This window comes from Falco cherrug, chromosome 12, assembly GCF_023634085.1.
Source record: "Falco cherrug isolate bFalChe1 chromosome 12, bFalChe1.pri, whole genome shotgun sequence".
NCBI classification, from domain to species: domain Eukaryota; kingdom Metazoa; phylum Chordata; class Aves; order Falconiformes; family Falconidae; genus Falco; species Falco cherrug.
In genome coordinates this window covers 156,118-176,710 of record NC_073708.1, presented here as the reverse complement: position 1 = coordinate 176,710, position 20,593 = coordinate 156,118, and the positions used below count along the sequence as shown (strand labels likewise).

At 36.1% G+C, this 20,593-nt stretch overlaps 1 protein-coding gene across 2 annotated transcripts in view; it reads left to right on the top strand.

Annotated features, from left to right (window-relative positions):
- Positions 1–20,593, top strand: part of CAMSAP2 (calmodulin regulated spectrin associated protein family member 2) — a 91,000-nt gene that overhangs the window by 36,401 nt on the left and 34,006 nt on the right. Inside the window, exons 3-5 of one of the 2 annotated variants that reach the window (XM_027806603.2) lie at positions 9,542–9,703; positions 10,968–11,051; positions 17,559–17,591. In XM_027806603.2, coding sequence (XP_027662404.1) covers positions 9,542–9,703; positions 10,968–11,051; positions 17,559–17,591 — 279 coding nt within the window. The remainder of the gene's footprint in view (positions 1–9,541; positions 9,704–10,967; positions 11,052–17,558; positions 17,592–20,593) is intronic. The other variant, XM_005440103.4, reaches the window with a different exon arrangement.

The following is a 20,593-nucleotide window of genomic DNA, read 5'->3' as shown; positions in this document are numbered from 1 at the left end:
TGGATGTTTACATGTCAGAGACATTGGCTTCAACGCTAAATATTATTGTTTTACCTAAGATGCTAAAAGATATGTTTCCCCACCACACATTAAAAATACACATTTGGACCAAGAATGATGGTCAGCTCTCAAAAGCAAAGGGCAATTTTGCAACAACAAATCAAATATCTTTTTTATAATTAAAAGTTGTTCTTAAAATGCCTTCCCTGAGTAAATTAAGTCTGTATTTCCAGTATTGTATTTTGGCAAAAGTCTCATGCAAGTTCCAGCTGGGAGGCACATTTCCTGAGGAAACTGAGTAGAATGTAGGAGTTAAAATCTTACCCCGGAAAGCAGTCCCCGTACTGTGCAAGATGCAGCAATATCCCCATATCAGTAAAGGAAACATTAAAAAATGACATGTAACAGTATACATAGAACAGAAGGAAAATAATAAGGACCCTGCTCACTTGTTTCTCCCTTTTGAAAGATACTATCCTGTTTGTTTTCAATTTCTCACACCATCTTGTAACAACTTAGGTTTTATGTGGCAGGCAGAATTATGCTGGATTGAAGTCTGAATCTTTTCACACCTTTACTGAAGTTATTCTGGATTTATATTGTGGCAGAACAGTATGGCAACTTGCAGTGTTCAGCTGAGCTTTGGGAGAGTTGCAGGTGTTTTAGCAACAATCGTGGAATTTAGTTGGAGATTTCCACAATTTGGTTCTACTTTGATCCTTTTTTTGGTTTGAGAAATGAGGGAACTACAGCTAACTTTGTCTCTTTCCTTGTAGGAAAGCAGTGTTCTGTGTTAACCTTAAAAAAACCAAACAAACTAAAAAAATAGAAACAAAATTTATATATATACAAATACAGTGATACTGAGAGCTCAGTGTTTGAAGCAAGGCTAGAGTCTGACTCAACTCTTATTTACCATGAGGCTGGGGTTTTGTACTGAGAAGGATACCAGTAACACTGACATGATGGAAGACGTTAGGTGGTTGCCCAAATTCTCCATCCTTGTTGATATTAAAAATTTGACTGCAGAAGTCCTCGAGAAACCTGAACTAGTTGGACCTGCTTTGGGAAGGGGATTGGTCTATGTTTTCCTAGGCTTCTGAGTTTTTCTTTCAAGTATTATTTGAGTTCCAGCAAATTGTAGAAAATGAGAAACTTCTTACCTTTTGTCTCAAACTGAGACTCATCCTGAATTGCAATGAGTAATCAACCTTCTAATCTCTGTTGTGTCAAAACCAGTAATTGAACAAACCAGTTTATTGTACTACTCATCACTGTAAAGCGTCATTTTTCTCACTTGTTGGTACTATGTGCAGAAGAGCTCATTATTAGAACTTAGTTTATCAGAACCCAAGGCCACTGGGCAGTAGAAGGAGATGTCTTAAATGCTCAGAATGATGTAAAATTGCATCCTCTGTATTTCTTAAGGCAAAATATTAATAAATCACTGTTCTAACATCAAGTTGATGGCATGAATTCTACCATATGGATCTTCTGCATTCATTCAATGCTTTAAACTTCATAAGGGTTGTGAGATAGTGTGAGAGTAAGTAGTTTCATATTAAGAAAAAGGCAAAATAGAAATGCAGTTTAGTCAGAAAGCATGTTGTATCAGTTACCCTAGCAACAAAAGCTGCCATTCAAATGTAGCTATCAGTATTTAACTGTGAAATGGATTAACCAGAAGCCTGTTGCAGTTTCAAAACTAGTCTGCTCTGATAGTATATTGAGCAGCATCTCTGAATGGTGGGACTTGCAGCATGCTGTAGCACAGTGCCAGGCTTAAGTCATGCACTAGAGAGGACAACACTGCTGTTTCCTTCTCCACACCATGAATTAGGACCGCAGCCCTACATATATTTTAATTTTGGGACCTCTACCTTTCTAACTACCTCTCTTAAGTACTTACAGTGCATCACCCAAACATGAACTCTTCACCCCAAATTCTGTAGCAACCCAATTTGTGTTGTCCTTGCTCCTGTGTCTCTGTGAGGAAGGGGTAGTTCTCCAGGCCCCCTGTAGGCTGTGTTCCTTCAGCAGATTCCTGAGGTGAACAGGCTTGGATGCTTCCTGGTGGTAACTGCCTCTGGAGGTGTGTTAACTCAGCTGTCATAGAAGTTAAACCACTGCTTTTAATGTCATTGCCATGCAGGTATGAGTGAGTCAGGAAGAAGGAACTACTAATTCATATAAGGATATAGTTGGCTTATAACTGAAGCCCTGTTTCTCTTTTTCTCAGTCTTGTATTCTTCAAAGATTGGTGGAGATGTTGTGACAGAAGAAATTCAGATGGTGTTTCTTGGTTTAAATGTCCAGAGCATAAGAGCAAGGAGACAGTGCATGTATGTAAACAGAATATGATATTTTTTTTAAAGGGTTTTCTTGATTCTGGTTTATCTGGACAAGATTTGACAGTGTATTCTAGGAAAATCCTTAATTATCTGCAGCAAAATCAAAATACTCTGCAAAAATTGAGGCTGGTGCTGTTTATTCATCTAAGTGTGTATAACTGTTTTGTTATCAGTTATCCTATGTTAATTTCTCATTTTAGTTTAACCTATCCAAGTGCAAATGTTGTACTTTTGAAACATGGAGTACTTGGCATAAAGGTACCATGGGTTTTACCATTGGGCACTTGATTCTTTCAGTAAATAGGATACAGGCAACTTCTGGAGTAATTGTTAAGTATATTTTTTAAAAAAATCGAAGTAGGTAGTGTGAGGCTATGAAATATGACAAAATAAAAATAAGATGATGAGCACCATTTGCTGGTTCTCAATTCCAGTGGACGTTGTGCAGTTAATTTGTTTCACAGTGACCTGGGGTGGGGCAAGGTCTCCCTTGATTGTGTGATGCAGAAAGAATCTGGGAATGTCCGTTAAGTATTTAGTTAGGATTGAGTTAATAGATCAGATTAAGTTCCCTAACAAGCATAGTGAGGAAGCTTGGGGTAGAAGAACTTAGAAGTGCTATCAAAATGCTTAACTCTGCAAGTATCTGTACTTTAAAAAAAATTTTAGAAGTTAAATACATTTCCCATGTCAGATGTGTATCATCAGTCAAATAATGATGTTTTATGTGTATTCCTATAACTGATTACTAAATTTTAAAAGTTAATCAAGTACAGAAGGTTATAATAAATATTGAAATTAAAACCCGGTCCCTCTACCTTGCAGAACCTGTTATGATGTTGTTTAGCATGACTCAGTAATGCCCATTCTTGCTGAACAAGTATCTTATCAGAGTGAAGCACTTGTTCTTCACGAAAATGCAGTGAGGAGGTAATTTGACATGATCATTCCATTGCAGGACAAGAATAACTAGACAACTGGGGTTATTTTAGACTTGTGCTAAGCATAAGTACTGTGTGAGGCTAAAGAAGAACTGGGTGCAAAAATCATCAAATGGGGTAGAACTGACTGTAGACTGCTTCATTTTGTTGATCAAAATCTTTTAAAACTGTTACTTCCTTTGTAGTATCAGAATTGCCCTCATTTTATTATATCAGTGTTGGTGAAATGAAGCAATAGCTTTGAAGTTTGTAATCGAGTTATCACCTATTGGCTCTGCTTGTTAATTCCTTTCTCATCTCCTGCAGTATCGAGCCTTGGCCTGTGCTTTCCCGGAGCAGGAATTCAATTTTCCACTCTTAGTTGAGACTTGGAATTTGGATGGTATCTCACTATGCTAGCAGAGTCATTGGAGACTCAGATTATCCAGGAGAGTCTGTTTGGGAAAGGATGCCTGGGGGTAAAAGCTACTCAGCCTCCTCAAACTGCATTGTTCACAGAATCTGCAAGAAAGCCAGATTGAGAGATGTGGGTTAGCATGGTATGGAAGGAGATCCTTCAGTGCTTTTGGCACACCTTTTCTGCTGCAGTTGTCTTGTATGTTTAATCCCTTACTTGCGGGCTGTTCCTTTCTTTTACTCTGTATGTCAGCAACTCTGTTTTTACCCGTCTTTTCTCCCTAAGTGTCCTGCAATGGTTATTCCATATGATCAATACTTTCTAGCAGTTATAAATTCAGTGACTGTTCTTGTGGGGATGATCTCTGTCTTAGTTACTGTATTCTTGTTTTGGTATCTTTGCTTTGTCTTAATAACAATCAATCTGTGGTGATAATCATACACGTAAATGTAACATTAATTTAAGAACTGGTATGTACCCTGGCAGAACACTAATGGGAATTTCAGTTTTAATTTAAGAAATTTACTTACAGTTACCATTAACAGATCAATTATTTCTAAGAATACACCAAACATTCAACATATTTGTAATCTTGGTGCTTACTTGTATGTAATACCTTCAGAGTAAGTTTTATCAAGCCAGTGGAATTTAATCTGTACTTTAACCGAAGTGACTGGCTGAAGTTACTGTTTTTTTTACTGTATTGTGAGAAGTATTTCGATCCAAAAGCTCTGTTTTCAGAAGATAGAAATATGGATGGTTACATGTATAACTATAGGTAGGAAGGTGATACGTATTCTCCCAGCTAATTGTAGACAGCTGATCTCTTCTGGTCTTTGTTCAAGTGCGTGATCCAGTGTAGGCAAAATCTTTAGGGAATTTAGCTAGAAATATTTTTACTGTGCAACTGAGAGCTACAGTGAGAAGACTTTTTTTTTTTTTTAAATATGACCAAATTCTTTCACAAAATTCTCACAAAAAAATTCCTGAAGGCACAACCAACTTCAATAAGAACACAAATACATATTCTTGTTTACAAAAGCTATATTCTGTCAAAGATCAAATCTCTTCTCCGAAGTATAGTGAGATTATGGGACTTTTTCGGTAAAAGGCCTAAGGAAAGAGTAATTTGTTTGTTTATTTATTTATTTATTTTATTATTAAGATAACAATTACATTCTGTTTTCCTTCTGCCCCTTTCTTCAAGCACTACAGTGGGAAATGGATTTGTCTATGATTTTCCTAAAGGGGCAGGTCAAAAGACAACTCATGTTTTGAGCATCATTTAATGGAATATGAGATATATCTGTAGTAGTAGGTAATAATTTGAGCTGTCTGTAATATGTGGTATTTATCCATGAGTATCTGTGTGTACAGTGTCATGTATACCTTTTGCTTAGTACACTTTTTAATGAAGTTGTTTGCAGTCCTTCAAGGGAGGTGAAGGAAGCTCTATAGTCAAAGACTAAGCAGAGAGAGGAATCATTAGCAGCCATGCTCAGAATAATTTTTCTTCTACATTTCAGTAAGCTTCTTACCGAGCTATTCAGCAGTAGAAAATAAAGCTGTGGAATCTACATTACAGGGCAGAAACTAACTAGTAATTACATGGGACTGTAAAGATGAGTAAGTTAAAACCTGTGTTCCGTGCAGGGTATAGCTGTAGAAAGACAAACCCATGTTTGTATCTTAAGAAATAAAATACTTCTAAGAGTCCAGCATTTTGGTTTTAGATTGGGGGGGAAGGGGGGTGGATTACATTTTGTATTGTCCATGGGAGACTTTGGTACTTTGCACCATTGTAGTGAAAAGATCAAAGAATGAAAAGATTTTCATTTTTTAATTGGCTTAAACTAAATCTGCATAACAGTTTTGTGGTAAAACAGTGTATTACTTTCTGTGGTTTTCACTGCTGCTTTGTTGATCTTGGTTTTTTTAAAGATATTTCTCTATTGGTTTTGTGTTCTACGCTGTGTACTTTAATATGTTACTGTTTTTTTTAAATTATTTCTATAAATTTATATATTCTTTTTTAAACAGTACATCCTTATTCAAATATGCCTTGCTGCAGTTCTGGATAAGGGAGCTATGTGTGCAGCATGAAATCCTGCCTAGGTTTTTTTATTCTGCATGTCAGAACATTGACATCTTGGAGGAAACAGCAGCATTTCAGGTACTGTCTTGGCACCAGACATCAGCAGCTCCTGGGGAGTTCCTTCAGGCATTGTATTACAGGCTTGTCCAGAGAAAGACGTTACTGAGCAGCTGATCCCAGTTCCTGCCAGCTCCGAATGGTGTCTGTGTTTCCCCTTCAGATATGAAAGGTTGCTTCTTTGTATCATAATTCAGTCACAACTGCAGATCCAAGTAGTAAAAGTGACCTCTCCCTCTTGCTTTTTTAGCTGTACCTAAAATACACTGTTTAGAGAGAGATGTTAAAAAAAAAAAAAATGGAACTTTATTTGCTCTCAGTAGATCTTTTTAAAAATTGTTCTTTTAGAGAACTTCCGCAGTTATGCTGATAAACCCTGTATTTGGAACACTAGGATACTGATTTTTTTTTTTTAGTGCAGTTTTTAATGTAGTCTTTCTTGTTGAGCATAGTGAATTAAAAGATGTAAAAGAATGCAGTTTGTCTGACTCTTTCCAGGTAAGTGGAAGAAAACCAGCAGAGTTGTATGTGGAATTAAGTAGTTTTCTCTTTCTTTCTGTACCTCTGGTTTGAGTATTTTGTTTGTTTGGGGTTTTTTGTAAACAAACCAAAACCAAAACAACAACAAAAAACCCCCTACCCAACTATTATAGGTGTAAGTTACCTTATATGTGTATTTGGTTGCTTGCAATTTTCTGGGGGAAAAAATCCATAGATTTTAATAGCTCTAAATATTTTTATTAGTAAAGAAGTTATGTATGAAATAAAGTTTCATTATTGCTAACTGGGAAAAATAGCAATTTTGTAGTTGGTTTCTCAGCATAATAGGTGCAAGTTAACTCAATTTCTTTTTTATTATTATTTAATATATTTTAAAAATCTCCTTTTGAGTGGCCTATCTGTAAAGACAACAATTTGGAGTAATTTTTGGGACTCTGAAGATGCTTGTATTTGATAGCTTACATGAAATAGACTTGTGACATGGATCCAGTCTGTGTGGATAAGAGTTTATTACACTTGGTTTTGATAGTACAGAGTATTATCTAAGGTAACCCTGTCATTGTTCCCTCTGTTTGCTTATGTAGTTTGCAGTTCATTAATAAATTGCTAGAAACATTGAAAATGTGACTCAGCTAGCTGGTTGTAAATAATTTAATTTTCTTAATGTATTTATAATTTATGGAGCCATATTGGCAGTTGTAGCAACACTTTGACGGCTTTCTCTGCATTAGCAGTCCACTTCATAGGTATGATCAAGATTTGCAGAGCAGCTGATCATCCAGCACAGGAGGTGAAGGCTGCTAAATTCCCTCTGGGAGAGTTGCCAGTGTTTGCTTTTCTGGCAGGCCAGTCCCAGAGCACAGGCACAGTAGCCAGCGAACTAGCTGTGGATCAACAGCTGGGGAAGAAGATTCTGCTTCCAAACTGCTTGGAGCTTCCTTGGTTGTCAGGCCTCAGCTGGAAGGCTGTGTCCACCCTGCAGGCAGGGGGTGGAAGCAACCCTCCTGTGCACCAGGCAGCCCCAGGAGAGCTGCATCAGCACAGATGACTTCCAGCACACCTCTAGCAGTAGCAGTCCAGATGAGGCTGCTCCTTATGTCTGGCTACGTGCATTTTGTACACTACCTCATCTTGAAAAGCAAATCCAGTGTTTCCTTGCTATTTTAGTATCTCCGCTTTCTGGAGAGGTTCTGCAGATGGCACAAGGTTTTAATCCAGGTGCCATTCATACTATGCGACAAAGGCAACAAGGAAAGACCATTAGAGCAATGACCCCTGGATGTTAGATACAATCCAAGTCTTCCTTTTTTCCCTTTTCCAGTTGCTAAACCAGCATTCTGCAATCTGAGCTGGAAACTTCTGCAAAGCTGCATGGATTTATTTGGTTGACCCAGGCTCTGCAATCCCTCACAAGGTGTTGGGACTTTACTAGTAGTTAATGTGATACTCCATCCGAACTCCTTCTCTGCACTGCATTGCTGGGTCAACAAAGGAATGACACTTGTATCTATGTATATAATTGCTTTGTTTCACACTGGAGTGCAAGTTCCTCAGGAGGCTGGTCATGGGCAATACTCTCCATCTTTTCCTTAAGTACTTTGGGTGGCAAGCTCTTTCCTTCCTAAGAGCTTGTATCAGTAGTTGTCTACTAAAGGTCAGTAAAAAAAAATCATAAGGAAGATGAATATGGTGAAAAGAGTTTATTCTGAGTAAGGCAATCGATGGAGACAGGAGTGAGGAGGCGCTGATTCCCACCCTAGCTGCACTGCTTGTGCTAGGAGCATGGATGGAGTGTGTGGCAGATGAGGGACTCTCATATCCCAGGTCTGAAGAGAATAAGCTTGTCCCAGGAAGGTTCGCTGTCAAGAACAGTTTTCTGTGTGGGTTCAGTAGTACAGTTTGCCTTTTTTGTCAAACAAAGCAACTTAACTGCATTAAAATATGAGTACATGCTACTCCTGGCTTCTAGGGGCGGCACCTTCAACTTTGTTGGTGATACAAACAGTAAGGGCAGCACAAAGTCTGGATCTGTTCATCTTTTCCTTGCTTGGTGTTCTGGGATAAATGATGTGCATGTACTACCTTAACTGTAATGATGCTGTGTGACTCATGTTGTTCATTGCTGTTGCCATGGCTGTTAGAGCTACCTTGTGAGATTTTATATGAATATTTTTTTTATAGAATTGAAGTCATGGTGTTAACAAGTGTTTGGGATCTTTACATCATGAGCTGTTTTTAAAGGCAAAGTTTTTTTAAAAAAACAACTGTGTCTGGAAATTGTTCTGATTCATGGGAAATATTGCTTAATGCTTAGAATGCTGAGGCTGTTCTTATCATGAAGCAGAAACAGATCTGTTTAGCTGTAGGCACTGCTACAAAGTGCCATCGTTTTCTTATTCAGTTGCAAGAATCTAATGGTAATACTGATAGTCATCCTCTTTTTTTGTTGTTGTTGTTTATTGGGGAGGTTGTTTGTTTTTTAATTATTACAGACTGTGAAATAACCATTGTCTTTCAATACATAACAACAGGAGGAACATGCCTCCTCTTTTAACAGAGGCTTTAATTTATTTATCAATGCATGCTTATTTTAAATCTAGTTGTGCATATATAGCTGCATCTGCATAACATAATCAGTTTACTAGAAGAAAAATATTTTCTATCATGTTGGGTTTTTTCTTGATTAGTGTAACTGTGTCTTCTTCCTGGATTATGACTGTAAAAATAATAAACTTCCATGTATTAATGCAGCATTTTCTTGATGATGAAGGTTGTTTACCAGCCAGCCTCAGTTTTTATTTCCAGTACAAATACCATTGATCAGATGGAGTTTTGTTTTCGCTAGCGTGACAAATTTAAGAGATCTGTTTAGCTCTGTTAGAAGTGAGGTAATGTTTGAATCATTAAAATTGCTTATTCTTTCCATTTCCAGTTCTTAATTTTTGGTGTTAATTTTGTCACAGAAGTTAATTTGTAATAAGAATTTTTTAATTAATGTCCCTGTGCTTTGTATTGTGTTCTTAAGCATGTTACATGTGTACAAACATTTGTCTTCCATTCAAAAACTGACAACCAGACAAAAACTTCTAGCAGTTATAGTTTTGTTCTTTGCATGTGTGCAGCTGTGTTCAGAAATGATACATAAGACAGTGATCTTATGATTTGCAAACTGATTAGGTATTGCTCCTTCTCTTTGTAGAGTGCTCACTTGGCCATGATCGATACTCTTATGATGGCATACACTGTAGAGATGGTCAGCGTTGAGAAAGTGATTGCATGCACACAGCAGTATTCATCCTTCTTCCAAGCTACAGATGTACCTTATGACATTGAGGATGCTATTATGTACTGGATAAACAAGGTACGAGTACTGGAAAAGCAAGCTATGATTTTCTTTGTAGTCTATATGATTTGATTAGAGGTAGGTGGGTAGAAGCTGTATGTATGTAGGTATATCAAGACTGTGTGATACAGACTGTTTCTTCATCTGCTGTATATGGATGATAAAAAGCAAAGTTTGCAGAAACAAGTTAAAACATGTTATGTGAGCCAAATAAATGGGAAGTCTAAATAAAATACTATAATATACATTACATAGGACATCTTAGCAGTCACTGACACACTGGGATGTCATGACAGCTGCTTGAGGGTCTCTTTTTGGCTCTTTAAGCACTGTCGTCTCATTGTGTAATTTATCATGACTTAAAACCAGTGTATTCTTTTGTATTTAAAGACATTTTGCTTGAAGTGGTCTACCTTCACTGCATAATCAAATCAAGTACCAAGGATAGGCTGTTAATCAAATGCAATCGAGCATAATAAGGGGCAAGTTAGTTTGTACAATGTAAAGCTAACAGCTAGTGACTCCACGTCATGGTTTAACTGTGGCTGGCAACTAAGTGCCACACAGCCACTCGCCTGCTCCCCTCGCCCCCACAGCAGAATGGGGAGGAGAATTGCGGAAAAAAGGCAAAACTCATAGGTTGAGATGATAATGTCATAACTGAAATAAGATTTATTACTAATAATAATTGTAATGAAAAGGAAAGAGAGAGAAGAATAAAACCCAAGGGAAAGAAAACAGCAAGTGATGCACCACACATTTGCTCATCACCTGCTGACCAATGCCCAGCCTGTCCCCCGACAGTGATCAGCAGCTCCTGGCCAACTCCACTCAGTTTATGTACTAAGCATGACATCCTATGGTATGGAATGTCCCTTTGGCAAGTTCAGGTCAGCCGTCCTGGCTCTTCGTCCTCCTGGCTTCTTGTGCATCTGCTCAACGGCAGAGCATGGGAAACATGAAAAGTCCTTGGTTTAGAGTAAGCACTACTCAGCAACAACTAAAATATCAGTGTGTTATCCTTATTCTCACACTAAATTCAAAACACAGCATTGTGCCAGCTACTAAGACAAAAATTAACTCTATCCCAGCTGAAACCAGGACACCCCAGACTGCATCTGAAACTGACATTTGCTGGTTTGGCCTCAGGGCTACAGTCTGAAATACTTGTTTAGTCTTTTCAGTTAACTTGGTGTTAGTGACATATAGACCTTTTGAAAACTTACAAATTATATGACTTGTTTCTTAGAACAGACCACTGAATGAACTGTTATGTCTCTAGGTAAATGAACATTTGAAAGACATAATGGAACAGGAACAAAAATTGAAAGAGCATCACAGTGCAGAATCCGCAGGAGGTCAAAAGGTAGGTGTAGAAGTTAAATGTATATTCTTGTTTAAAATATTTTATCTATAAAAAAAGTACTGCATATAGTACATATACATAAATATATATTTGCAGGCATTGAACTTTCTAACTGCTTGTTAAAGAAAGCAAACTTTTCAGTATTCCATCATGTTGTTAGTTTTATCATTTCCATGAAGATACCCGTTTAACTGTAACACTAATAGAGCTGCACTTTTTATTCCCAGTTGTCCTTTTTGACAAATAAATCTTTGATAGCAGGATAGCATCTGTTATGTTAGTCCTAAGAATTTATTTAGATTAATACATACTTTTACATTAATTAAAACTGTAGTCAGATGTGATATGAAGGAGACCACCATATTTTTATTCATTACTTTTAATGTTTTTCCCTTGTGAACTGCATGCATCTCAAAAGAGAAATCTGTATGTGGCATCATGGGAAGCATTACTTTGGCTATGTTCCAAAATACTGGTTGATTACAGGTTTCATTATATATGCAATAAAACCAGATTATGTTTGATTCCCTTTCCTAACAGGATTTTTTTCCCTTTGTTTGTGGAGCTCGGTTAATTAAGTAGCATTATACACATCAAAACACAGAAGTGTAGTGTACAGTTCCAGAGTATGTAAAATTGCTTGCTTCAGAATGAGATCGCTTATCCTACTGTGATACAATTATTATTGCAGAATTGGTAATCAGTTTGAACACCCTTTGGTATTATCCCTGCGCGTGAATGCAGAGCAGACTTCCTAGCTACTGCAAGGCTGTAATCCCGGTTCCCCTCCTGCTCTGTTTTCACTTAAGCAGCGATCTCCTTTTCAATGCTGCACTGAAGGAGTCGTGGATTACTTGACTAGATTAGAAGTTCAGCTTCAAAATGCATGAATGCAATCAACGTCCTTGCACTTGTGGTTTGTTTTTGAATATAAGGAATGATGAAGGCTAACTAGTAAGCATGTGACTCAGCAAAAGAGAATGGTATTTTTTTACAATATGCATATATCCCGATACGGAAAATTTAATCTGTGTTCAATAGCGATAATAGCATAGAAATCTGGAGAATAAGATATCCTTGACAAGTTCATTTCTAAAAATTAGATAAAAGAAAAGTCAATGGGGGGCAGGGAGGTAACCTATGAGCCTCTGTCCTCTAGTGATTGTTCTCTTTCCTGAAAATAGTAGCAGGAAGTTGTGTGTGTTTTTCAGGTCACTTTTAAAGATGAGAATAATTTTTAAAATCCAGAGTGCATGAGACTCATAATATAGTAAACAAAGATATATCAAAGAGAACATTACTATCAGAGCAATGCCATAAAATTATCTGTATTTGTGAAAATTCAGTAATGTTTATTTTACACTTATATTATAGTTTCCATTTTATCTTAGGAATAGCAAGATAAAAATTTTAGTTTATAATTTCTCTTTAGTGTCAGCATTCTTGAGTCGACTGTTGATAGACTTGTGTAGTCGAACTGAGGCCATAAATGAACCCAGTGGAATAAAACACATGCAAAAATGGTATATACGTTTGTGGTGTTCTTCATATGAATTGTGAAGCTATAACACAATCAGAGCCCCGTTCTGTTGACCAATGTACAAATGCATTTGCAAAAAAGCAAAATCATGCTACAGTTGCCATATCATGGAAAAAATTGTCATTAAGGTCTCCTCTTCTACACACTGAATTTTTGTTACTATTATCCTGGGTATATGTTATGCTATTTGCCTTAGCATGGGATTCAGCTGTATAAATTACATTGTCAAATAAGGTATTCCATGCTAGAGGGTTGTATTAGCACAGCTTTATTAGCCAAAATCTCAGCATGGGCAAAACCTCAGGCGCCAGTTGACACCTAGATGTCTCTTCTGACAGTAAATTTATTGCGGGTCATAGTTGAAAAAAAAAAGCTATTAGGAAGTTGGCAGTCCTTCACATTGAATTACATGAGAAAATGAGGATAAAACTGCTTGGATAATGAGTCAAACATCATTTGTGCATTAAATTTTCAGCAAATACAATGATGAAATGGAATCTGCTTCAAGAAAAGTCTAGAACACGAAATACTTAGTCAACTCTATTTTGAAGTATTTAAAGAATTTTAATTACTGAACTTTCTTTTGCATGCAGGGAGGGCAGCAACATATTTTCAACTCATTTCAGTTATTTAACTCCAGGTTTTCTTTGAGAAACACTGATCTATTCTAATTTACTACTCTGAAATTTCAGACAATCTTTTTGGCCTATGCCTCACAGAATTTCCCAAATTTCCACTTAGTTTTGCTAAAGCTAATGGTGATTGCACACATGGAAGCATCTGAGATTTAGAAACACATTAAGCACCTTAACTAAAACCTGTACATCTTAACTATGGGTCATACTGAATGCTAGCTTTCCGAAGAAAACTATAATGCAGGTCCATTGGATGGATCAATTGTATGAAATCAGTTTGGTCAGTTTTAACAGTAGATTCTGTGAAATTATGATGTGGCTTCTGTCAAGCATCTCCTAGTATTTATTCCCAGATAAAACCCAGGTGTTTTACCCTGATTATCTGTCTCCATATTGCATCAGTCCGTGTATTCCTGGTTTTACAGCACAGAACCAGTGACACATCCTGTTACTTTATGGCATTGACCCTATCTCGCATATCTCAGCAAAGCTGTGAAATAACTGTAGCTAAATTCATATAGCAGGCTTGGGTATTGTTGATAGATATATATATATATATATATATATATATATATATATAAAAAATTTTTTATCCTAATACTAATTAGTGTGTTTTTTCTTTCCCCCCACCCCCATTTCATGCTATGCCTAGGTTTAGTTGTTAGTATCAGTAGAATTAAAAAATGACGGAGAGGGGATTGATTTCTGCCTTCAGTATTATTACATGGTTTTGCATTTTGATGGAAAAATTACTTCTGTATACTTACTAGGTATAGCATTTTCTACGCTCATATTACAGTTGTAGCTTAAATTTCAGTATCTGAATTCAATTGTTCTGTTCTCTTTCTTTGATATTTTTAAAATCCTGACTGCTGCTTCTATTTGTATTTTAAAACTTAGCATGAAGGGGAACCAGTATGTTCCATTGTGTGTCTTTTCTGTCTTCCACCATCCTTTTCAGGTTGGGCCTCTGTTTTGTAATTTAGTTAGCTGTTCAAATGGTGATCATTCCATTCTAAATTCTAAGAAACTTTGCGATCTCCCTTCTGCTGTAGCCAAACACCTTTGGAAATTTAAATTTCAGAGTTCCTAAGGTGTGGTCAGGTTTTGAACCTGGGCTAAATTTAAATTAAGAATTCCCCTTCTACTGATTTAGAGAGATGGCCAAACATGGGAAGAGTAGATCATTCCCGTCATTAGGGGGGCAGCTTTTCGTTGGGTTTAATTTCTGGCCACAAAGCAGCAAAGCTAGTGAATAGACTTTTTAATTATTCAATAATTTCTTACCATGATAAATTTATCAGTTGTAAAAAATAATTTCAGCATAATCCTCAAGCCTGCTAAATTAGTACCTTACTGTTCTAGATCTACAGTGAACCTTTCTGCAATAAAGAGTAAATCTCTACATTTCTAAAAATTGTAAGTGTCATATACACAGATTAATAAATGAGACAACTGATAAAATATACCTGTTTTCTATTTCTGGACAGATAAAACCAGTATTAACAGATTATGAGATTGTTTTTGTTTTCCTTCGCTATCATCTGCTGCTAGCTTCCTGTGGAAGATAAGAGAGGAAGGAGTATCTATGATTTTTAGTTCCAGGTAGTCCTCTGTGGATCTTGATCAGCCGGTGATTTGTGGTAACCTCATCTTTTTCTGGTAGAGTCTCTGCATCTTCTTTCAGAATTAGGATTTCAATTCTGTAGTGAATAGCTTTGGTTTTCAGGCTTCCATTGAATAATACGTAGTGAATGTACGGTTGCACTGGTTGAACTACTAATTTTCCAGGTAGTTGAAGCTTTCTCAAAAACTTTTTATTTTTTTCTGTCTGCTTTTGTGATTTAGGCTGAGTCAGTCTTAACATATTTAAGCCACACCATGGCAAATCCTATGAGAGAAACAAATGTAGGAGTATTCATCCAAAGACCTGAATTCTTTAAACATTTTTGGAATATCAGTTTAAACAGTGCAACTTTTTGCGTGAAGGTAAAACACTAACGACATAGTTCCACTTTCAATTTAATGTGTCATAGATCCACACTGCTAGCAAAAGCTAACCTGTCAAGAAGAACGGCATGCAGCAGGGTCAGCTTCTTGATCCAATTAATGCACAGCTGCATGAACACAAATGATAGTGGAAGGAAGACAGCAGAAAGAAATATTTCATGAAAGGCATAACTACCATTTTTTGGTACCATAGGATGAATTTATACTGTGTTAATTTTATCACAGTAATTTTTAAAACTTTTTGTTAGGGGGGGATTAAACAATCTTCTTGTAAAATGGTGGGTCCACAACCTGAGGGACTGTTTTGTTCTTTTGGGTTTTTTGGTTGTGTGAGGTGTTGTGGTTTGGGGTTTTTTTGTTGTTGGTAGTGGGGTTTTTTTTTAAACATTGGAAGAAGTCACTGAGGATTCTCTGTTCAGTTTGTTTTATAGTGACTGATTTTTAATACGTTTCATGGGAAAAAAAGCTATTCCTGTTGATATGAAGTGCCAGTTCAACAGCCTTTGAATTCCCATTTTGTTGTCCAAGTAATTTTAGATTTTTTTCTCTTTTTTTTCTTGTAAGTGCCTTTACAAAGTGTATATTTATAAATCTTACAGTATGCTTGAATTTAAACTTGATTATCTTCAGTCTTTCAGCCTCTTGAGGCATAATCATAGCTGTCTCAACCATAGTTTCAGCCAAATGGACAAATGAAAATACTTATTGAATTGCTAGTTTTGAGTTCAGTTTGTACTGTTACAGAGAGCTAGTCTTTGGAATTGAAACAAACGTGTGCTTTTTTCCAAAGAATATTTATTCAGCCTATCATTAAATACATAGTGATGGACTTTTTGAGTCCAAATCTGAAATACACTTCAGCTTCATAAATCAGAGAAGAATGTTCCTATCAACAGTAAGTAGAATGGTAGGCAGCCCAAGTTGAAAAGTAAGATCATTTGTTTTCAAATTCATGTACTTTTCCATACATTGACTATATTTCAGTGAGATGAAGAGAAACTGAATCCTATAGAAAGTGCTTTAATTGGGTGTGACTGTAATGTCTAGAGCCACACATGAACATGCATCTCATTGTTTCTTTTAAGTGGCTTTTGAATTCTCCATTGTAACAGTCCACTTAAATGGTGAAGAATGTTGAGAATAGTCATGTTACTAATGCGTGCCCTTTCGTGTACAATAGCCTTTTTACATAAATAAAAGCTTTATTTCATTACTACAATTATTGTAAGGGTTTTATTGAAGTGCAGTATTTTAACAACTACATAAATTAGTAAGCTTCCATAGCAGTGTTTTCCATAATAATTTTAAAACTACTTTTTCACCATTTCCAGAAAATACTTCTCTTCATAAAAAAAAAAAATAAATAATCCTGCACTTTGGTAATTGGTTTGAATATTACTTTTTTTTAATTTCTACAATGAAATCAATAGTGGTGAAAATTTCTGTATTTATAATACTACTACACAATGTTTTTTGTCTTAATAGAAGTATTATACCAGACTGATGTATAGAGTTAGAGAAAAAATTCACTGACTGTACTTAGGGGTTAAGCTTCTAGGTCAAATTTTGCATTTGTAAAATTTTTTCTTTGTAATTTGACATTGTATTTTTTGATCACATATGAGTTTAGAATTGTATGTATCAGTACTGGTAATTTCTCTGCCAGTAACCAAAACTCCATGTACATTTCAGGTCACTGCACATCATGCAGCTGATGCTTATGTGATTTGTCATTGCAAAATGTAGCTGCCTGCACCTCTTGTTGTTCTGAAATCTGTCATATGATTGTTTAAAAATATTGTTGAATGTTGTAAACATAACTGTTTGGCTTGAAGTAACTAATGCAAACTTCACTGCAATTGTTGTGCTTGACTACAGTGTGTTTATACCTTTTTTTCATTGCTTTAGCTTCCCTGCTGCCCCATATGTGCTGCTGGAGTTCATTTTGATACTTGAGGTATCAAGACTTCAAATCTCAAATTAATTCTTCAGTCGGATTGCATATGTAGGGTATAATTAGATGTGTGAAAGCATTAAGTAAAACTGCATTGATCTGACAATCTTATCTGTTCATGTGGGAAAATCATGTTGATTTACAAAGACCGCAGACATATTTCTCCAGTGTTATTTCTGCTAATTAGTTCAATACGCAGAGGTTACAGTGCACTAATGCTTAACATTAAATTAAAATTCACTGTTATACAAAACTGAGAATGTTAAAGTAAATGGCTTTGTAAAAGTAATTTATGAAATCTGATAAATTGTTCCTTTTTTTTCTTTGCTTTTTGCTTTTATTCTTTTTTCCTACTGCTTCCTCTGAAGTCTCCTACCAAATGGTTTTGGAAACTGGTTCCTGTAAGTTTGCCCAACTGCTTCACTTTGATCAAGTAGCTTATTTTGAGAATGGCTTTGTCCATGTCATGCTGGTCTAATCATTCATTTCATTTATCTGTACAAGATAATTTTATAAGAGCTTGCTCTGCCTCTGCAACGGTGCGCCTAATACAGAAGCTTATTTTGCAAGGTAATCTGTGCAAAATAAATGTAAGGTATGATGTTAGATAAGTAGCTTCTTTTCAAGCAGTCAGGTTCTCTTTGGTTTTGTGTAAGACAGTGCTACCTGTTTTTTAATACCAAATGATCAGGTTTTTTGCAAACTACTTTTTCATAAGCTTTTAGTAAATATGTTATTTGATACTGACTCTTTCAAAAAGGGACTTGCAGAAATTGATGTTATATGGAATCTGAAATTTTCTTATTTAACAACCATTTGTCTAGAATTCCCTAATTTTTCAGCTGCTTTAAGACTGCTGTTAATCTCTCCCCACACAAAGTAACCCAAAGCAGTCTACTTCTAGTGAGACTATCATTTCACTAAAAGCAATGAAAAGTAACTGTTCAGGCCTGCAATAATAATAAAGTTTGTTTTCTCTGTGCTGTGTCGCCTTGGGATTATCATTGCTTTCCTCTGTCATATATTAATTCACCTCTGAAGTGCACTCAAGTTGTTTATTCTACAACAGGTTTGGCTGGGAATGAAATAGTCAGCTGTTTATGTATATGCAGAATTGCATACTTTGGGTCTGAATTCCAAAGAACTAATTCTGATGTACGTTTGATCTAAGAATTACCAAATAACTGATCTAGCAGTCCTTCAGATGCATGTTGTCATAAATAGTGAAAGATTGTTCACACATTGCAAAGACAATTGAAAATAACAATGTAGTTCCATGTAGGCAACAAGAGAAATTACTGTTATCTGGAAAACCAGTTTAAAAGTACTGTCTTCAGCAGACTAATCAGTATTCAAATTCATAACGAGTTATGCTATATGGGCAATTTTTCTATAATGCTATCTGTTACAGTTGTGACACACACAAATACACTGCTCTTCACAATATACTCCTTTAATTTTGTTTTGGGACTAAGACAGTGTAATTAAATGGAGGGAATAAAGCAAAAAAAAAAAAAAAAAAGAACCATCTGTGATCAGAAGTTTAAGCATGTTTTTGGGCCTCATTTCTACAAAATCAGGTGGCTACTTCAAAGCAGTGACAGAAGACAGAATATGGTTTTGTTCTGTTTTTACCCAAGATGTTAGTTTACAAATTATTTTCTTCCACTGCATAAAAATGATATTAAAATATAAAATGTTCAACATACTGAATTGCTAACTGCATTTTGCCTGCCAGTTTTCCATAAGCAACTTGAACTAGTGGTATTTTTGTTACTTTGAGCTTGTTAGTTTAGTAGCAATACAGTTGACACCCAAGGGCTACTGATAATATTGTGGGAAGGCAGTGGCTCAAGCTGCTCTAACAGTTCAACCCGTCTGCTGATCTCTTCCCTGTACATAGAGCAAGTTTTTCATGCTGAAATGAGTATTCCTGAGTGTACAGGCAGCTGAAAACATACTCTGAGAAGTAAATCTGTAACATGTTATCTACTATGTGGTAAATACGTAAGAGTGTTCATTATTAATGATGAACTCAGAATACACATGAGCACTTATGACAGAGTAGCTGGTGGCTGTTGGTTCATCTTTAGCTGACCTTGTTTATATGCAAGTGTCTTGACTATACCTAGACATAAGTGGAATAAGCTCAAAGATGCTAAATGAGGCTGCTTTAAGATCTCAGAAACAAGATGCCTGCATTAGCATTTATCCTAAAATTAGCACTAGATCTTTATAATAAATGTAGAGGTTCATCTTTTGTATTATTGCATCCATATTCAGTAGCAAACATTGTAACTGATGAGAAGAGTTTCTTCAAATGGAAGTTTATTAAAAATGCATTGCAATTACCAGTGTATTTTGTTTTTCAGTATAATTTCTTTTATCTTTTCAACCAAATTGAAACATGATGCCTGTTACACTCTCATGAATGTAGCATATCAGGTTATATAACTATTTTTCCTCAAGTAATGTGCTTGGCATTCTCTCTACCATGAATTAAGCCTGTTTTCTAGGTCCACTGTAACGATATGACACAGTTTCCAGCATCTGCAGGCACCGTTGATGAGGCCAGTGAAGGCATCATAAAGTGACAGACTTTCACAGGATTTACTGTGCAGGACCACTGTATTAGCAATTTAAAATATTTTTGAAGACTTCCATAAAAAAGATGCTATTTAAAAGAATATTTAAATTACACAGGGCTTGTTTGGCCATGATGTTAGAGTTCATATGTCTCCTGTATCTTTTATCCTTTTTTCATAATTAATTTGTAATACTTCATAGACTTAATTTCAGTCATTTTGAGGAGGAAGTACACGGACATATTAACATGATATTTGAAACACAGTATTTTCATCACAGTGGGTCATTGGATTGCCATAGAGTGAAAAAGGACAAACTTTCACTGCAAGTATAATTGGCCTGTTTCATTAGAAATAGTAGGGAGTATTTCTGACGTTGGGGAAAAGCATATTAGTAATTCATGAATCTGACATGTTTTTGTTTGGAGTTGGTGAATATTTCCCGTGGCATGCAAAAGTTACATTTTCATTTTTATACAGCATACTTGACATACAAATACCAGTACATTTCAGGTATGAAATAGACTAACTCTCAGGGTTTTTTTAAATATTAGTTGGTTGAAGTATAAATTCTGTGGGCCAAATACAAGCCCTTTATTTTTCTAGAACTGATGTGTCTGCTGTAGCCAGATTAGACTCATACTTCTCGGACCAGTTACAGGACACTGACATTCACTAAAGATAAGCCTATGTGATCCTTGACAGAAATCCAGTGACAGTAAGTATAGCCTTTGGGTTAGTCTGTGGTTCCACAGACTTTTTCGCCAGCAAAGCTAGTTTGAACTGTTCCCACCCCACCCATAAGACTTCCAGGCTTG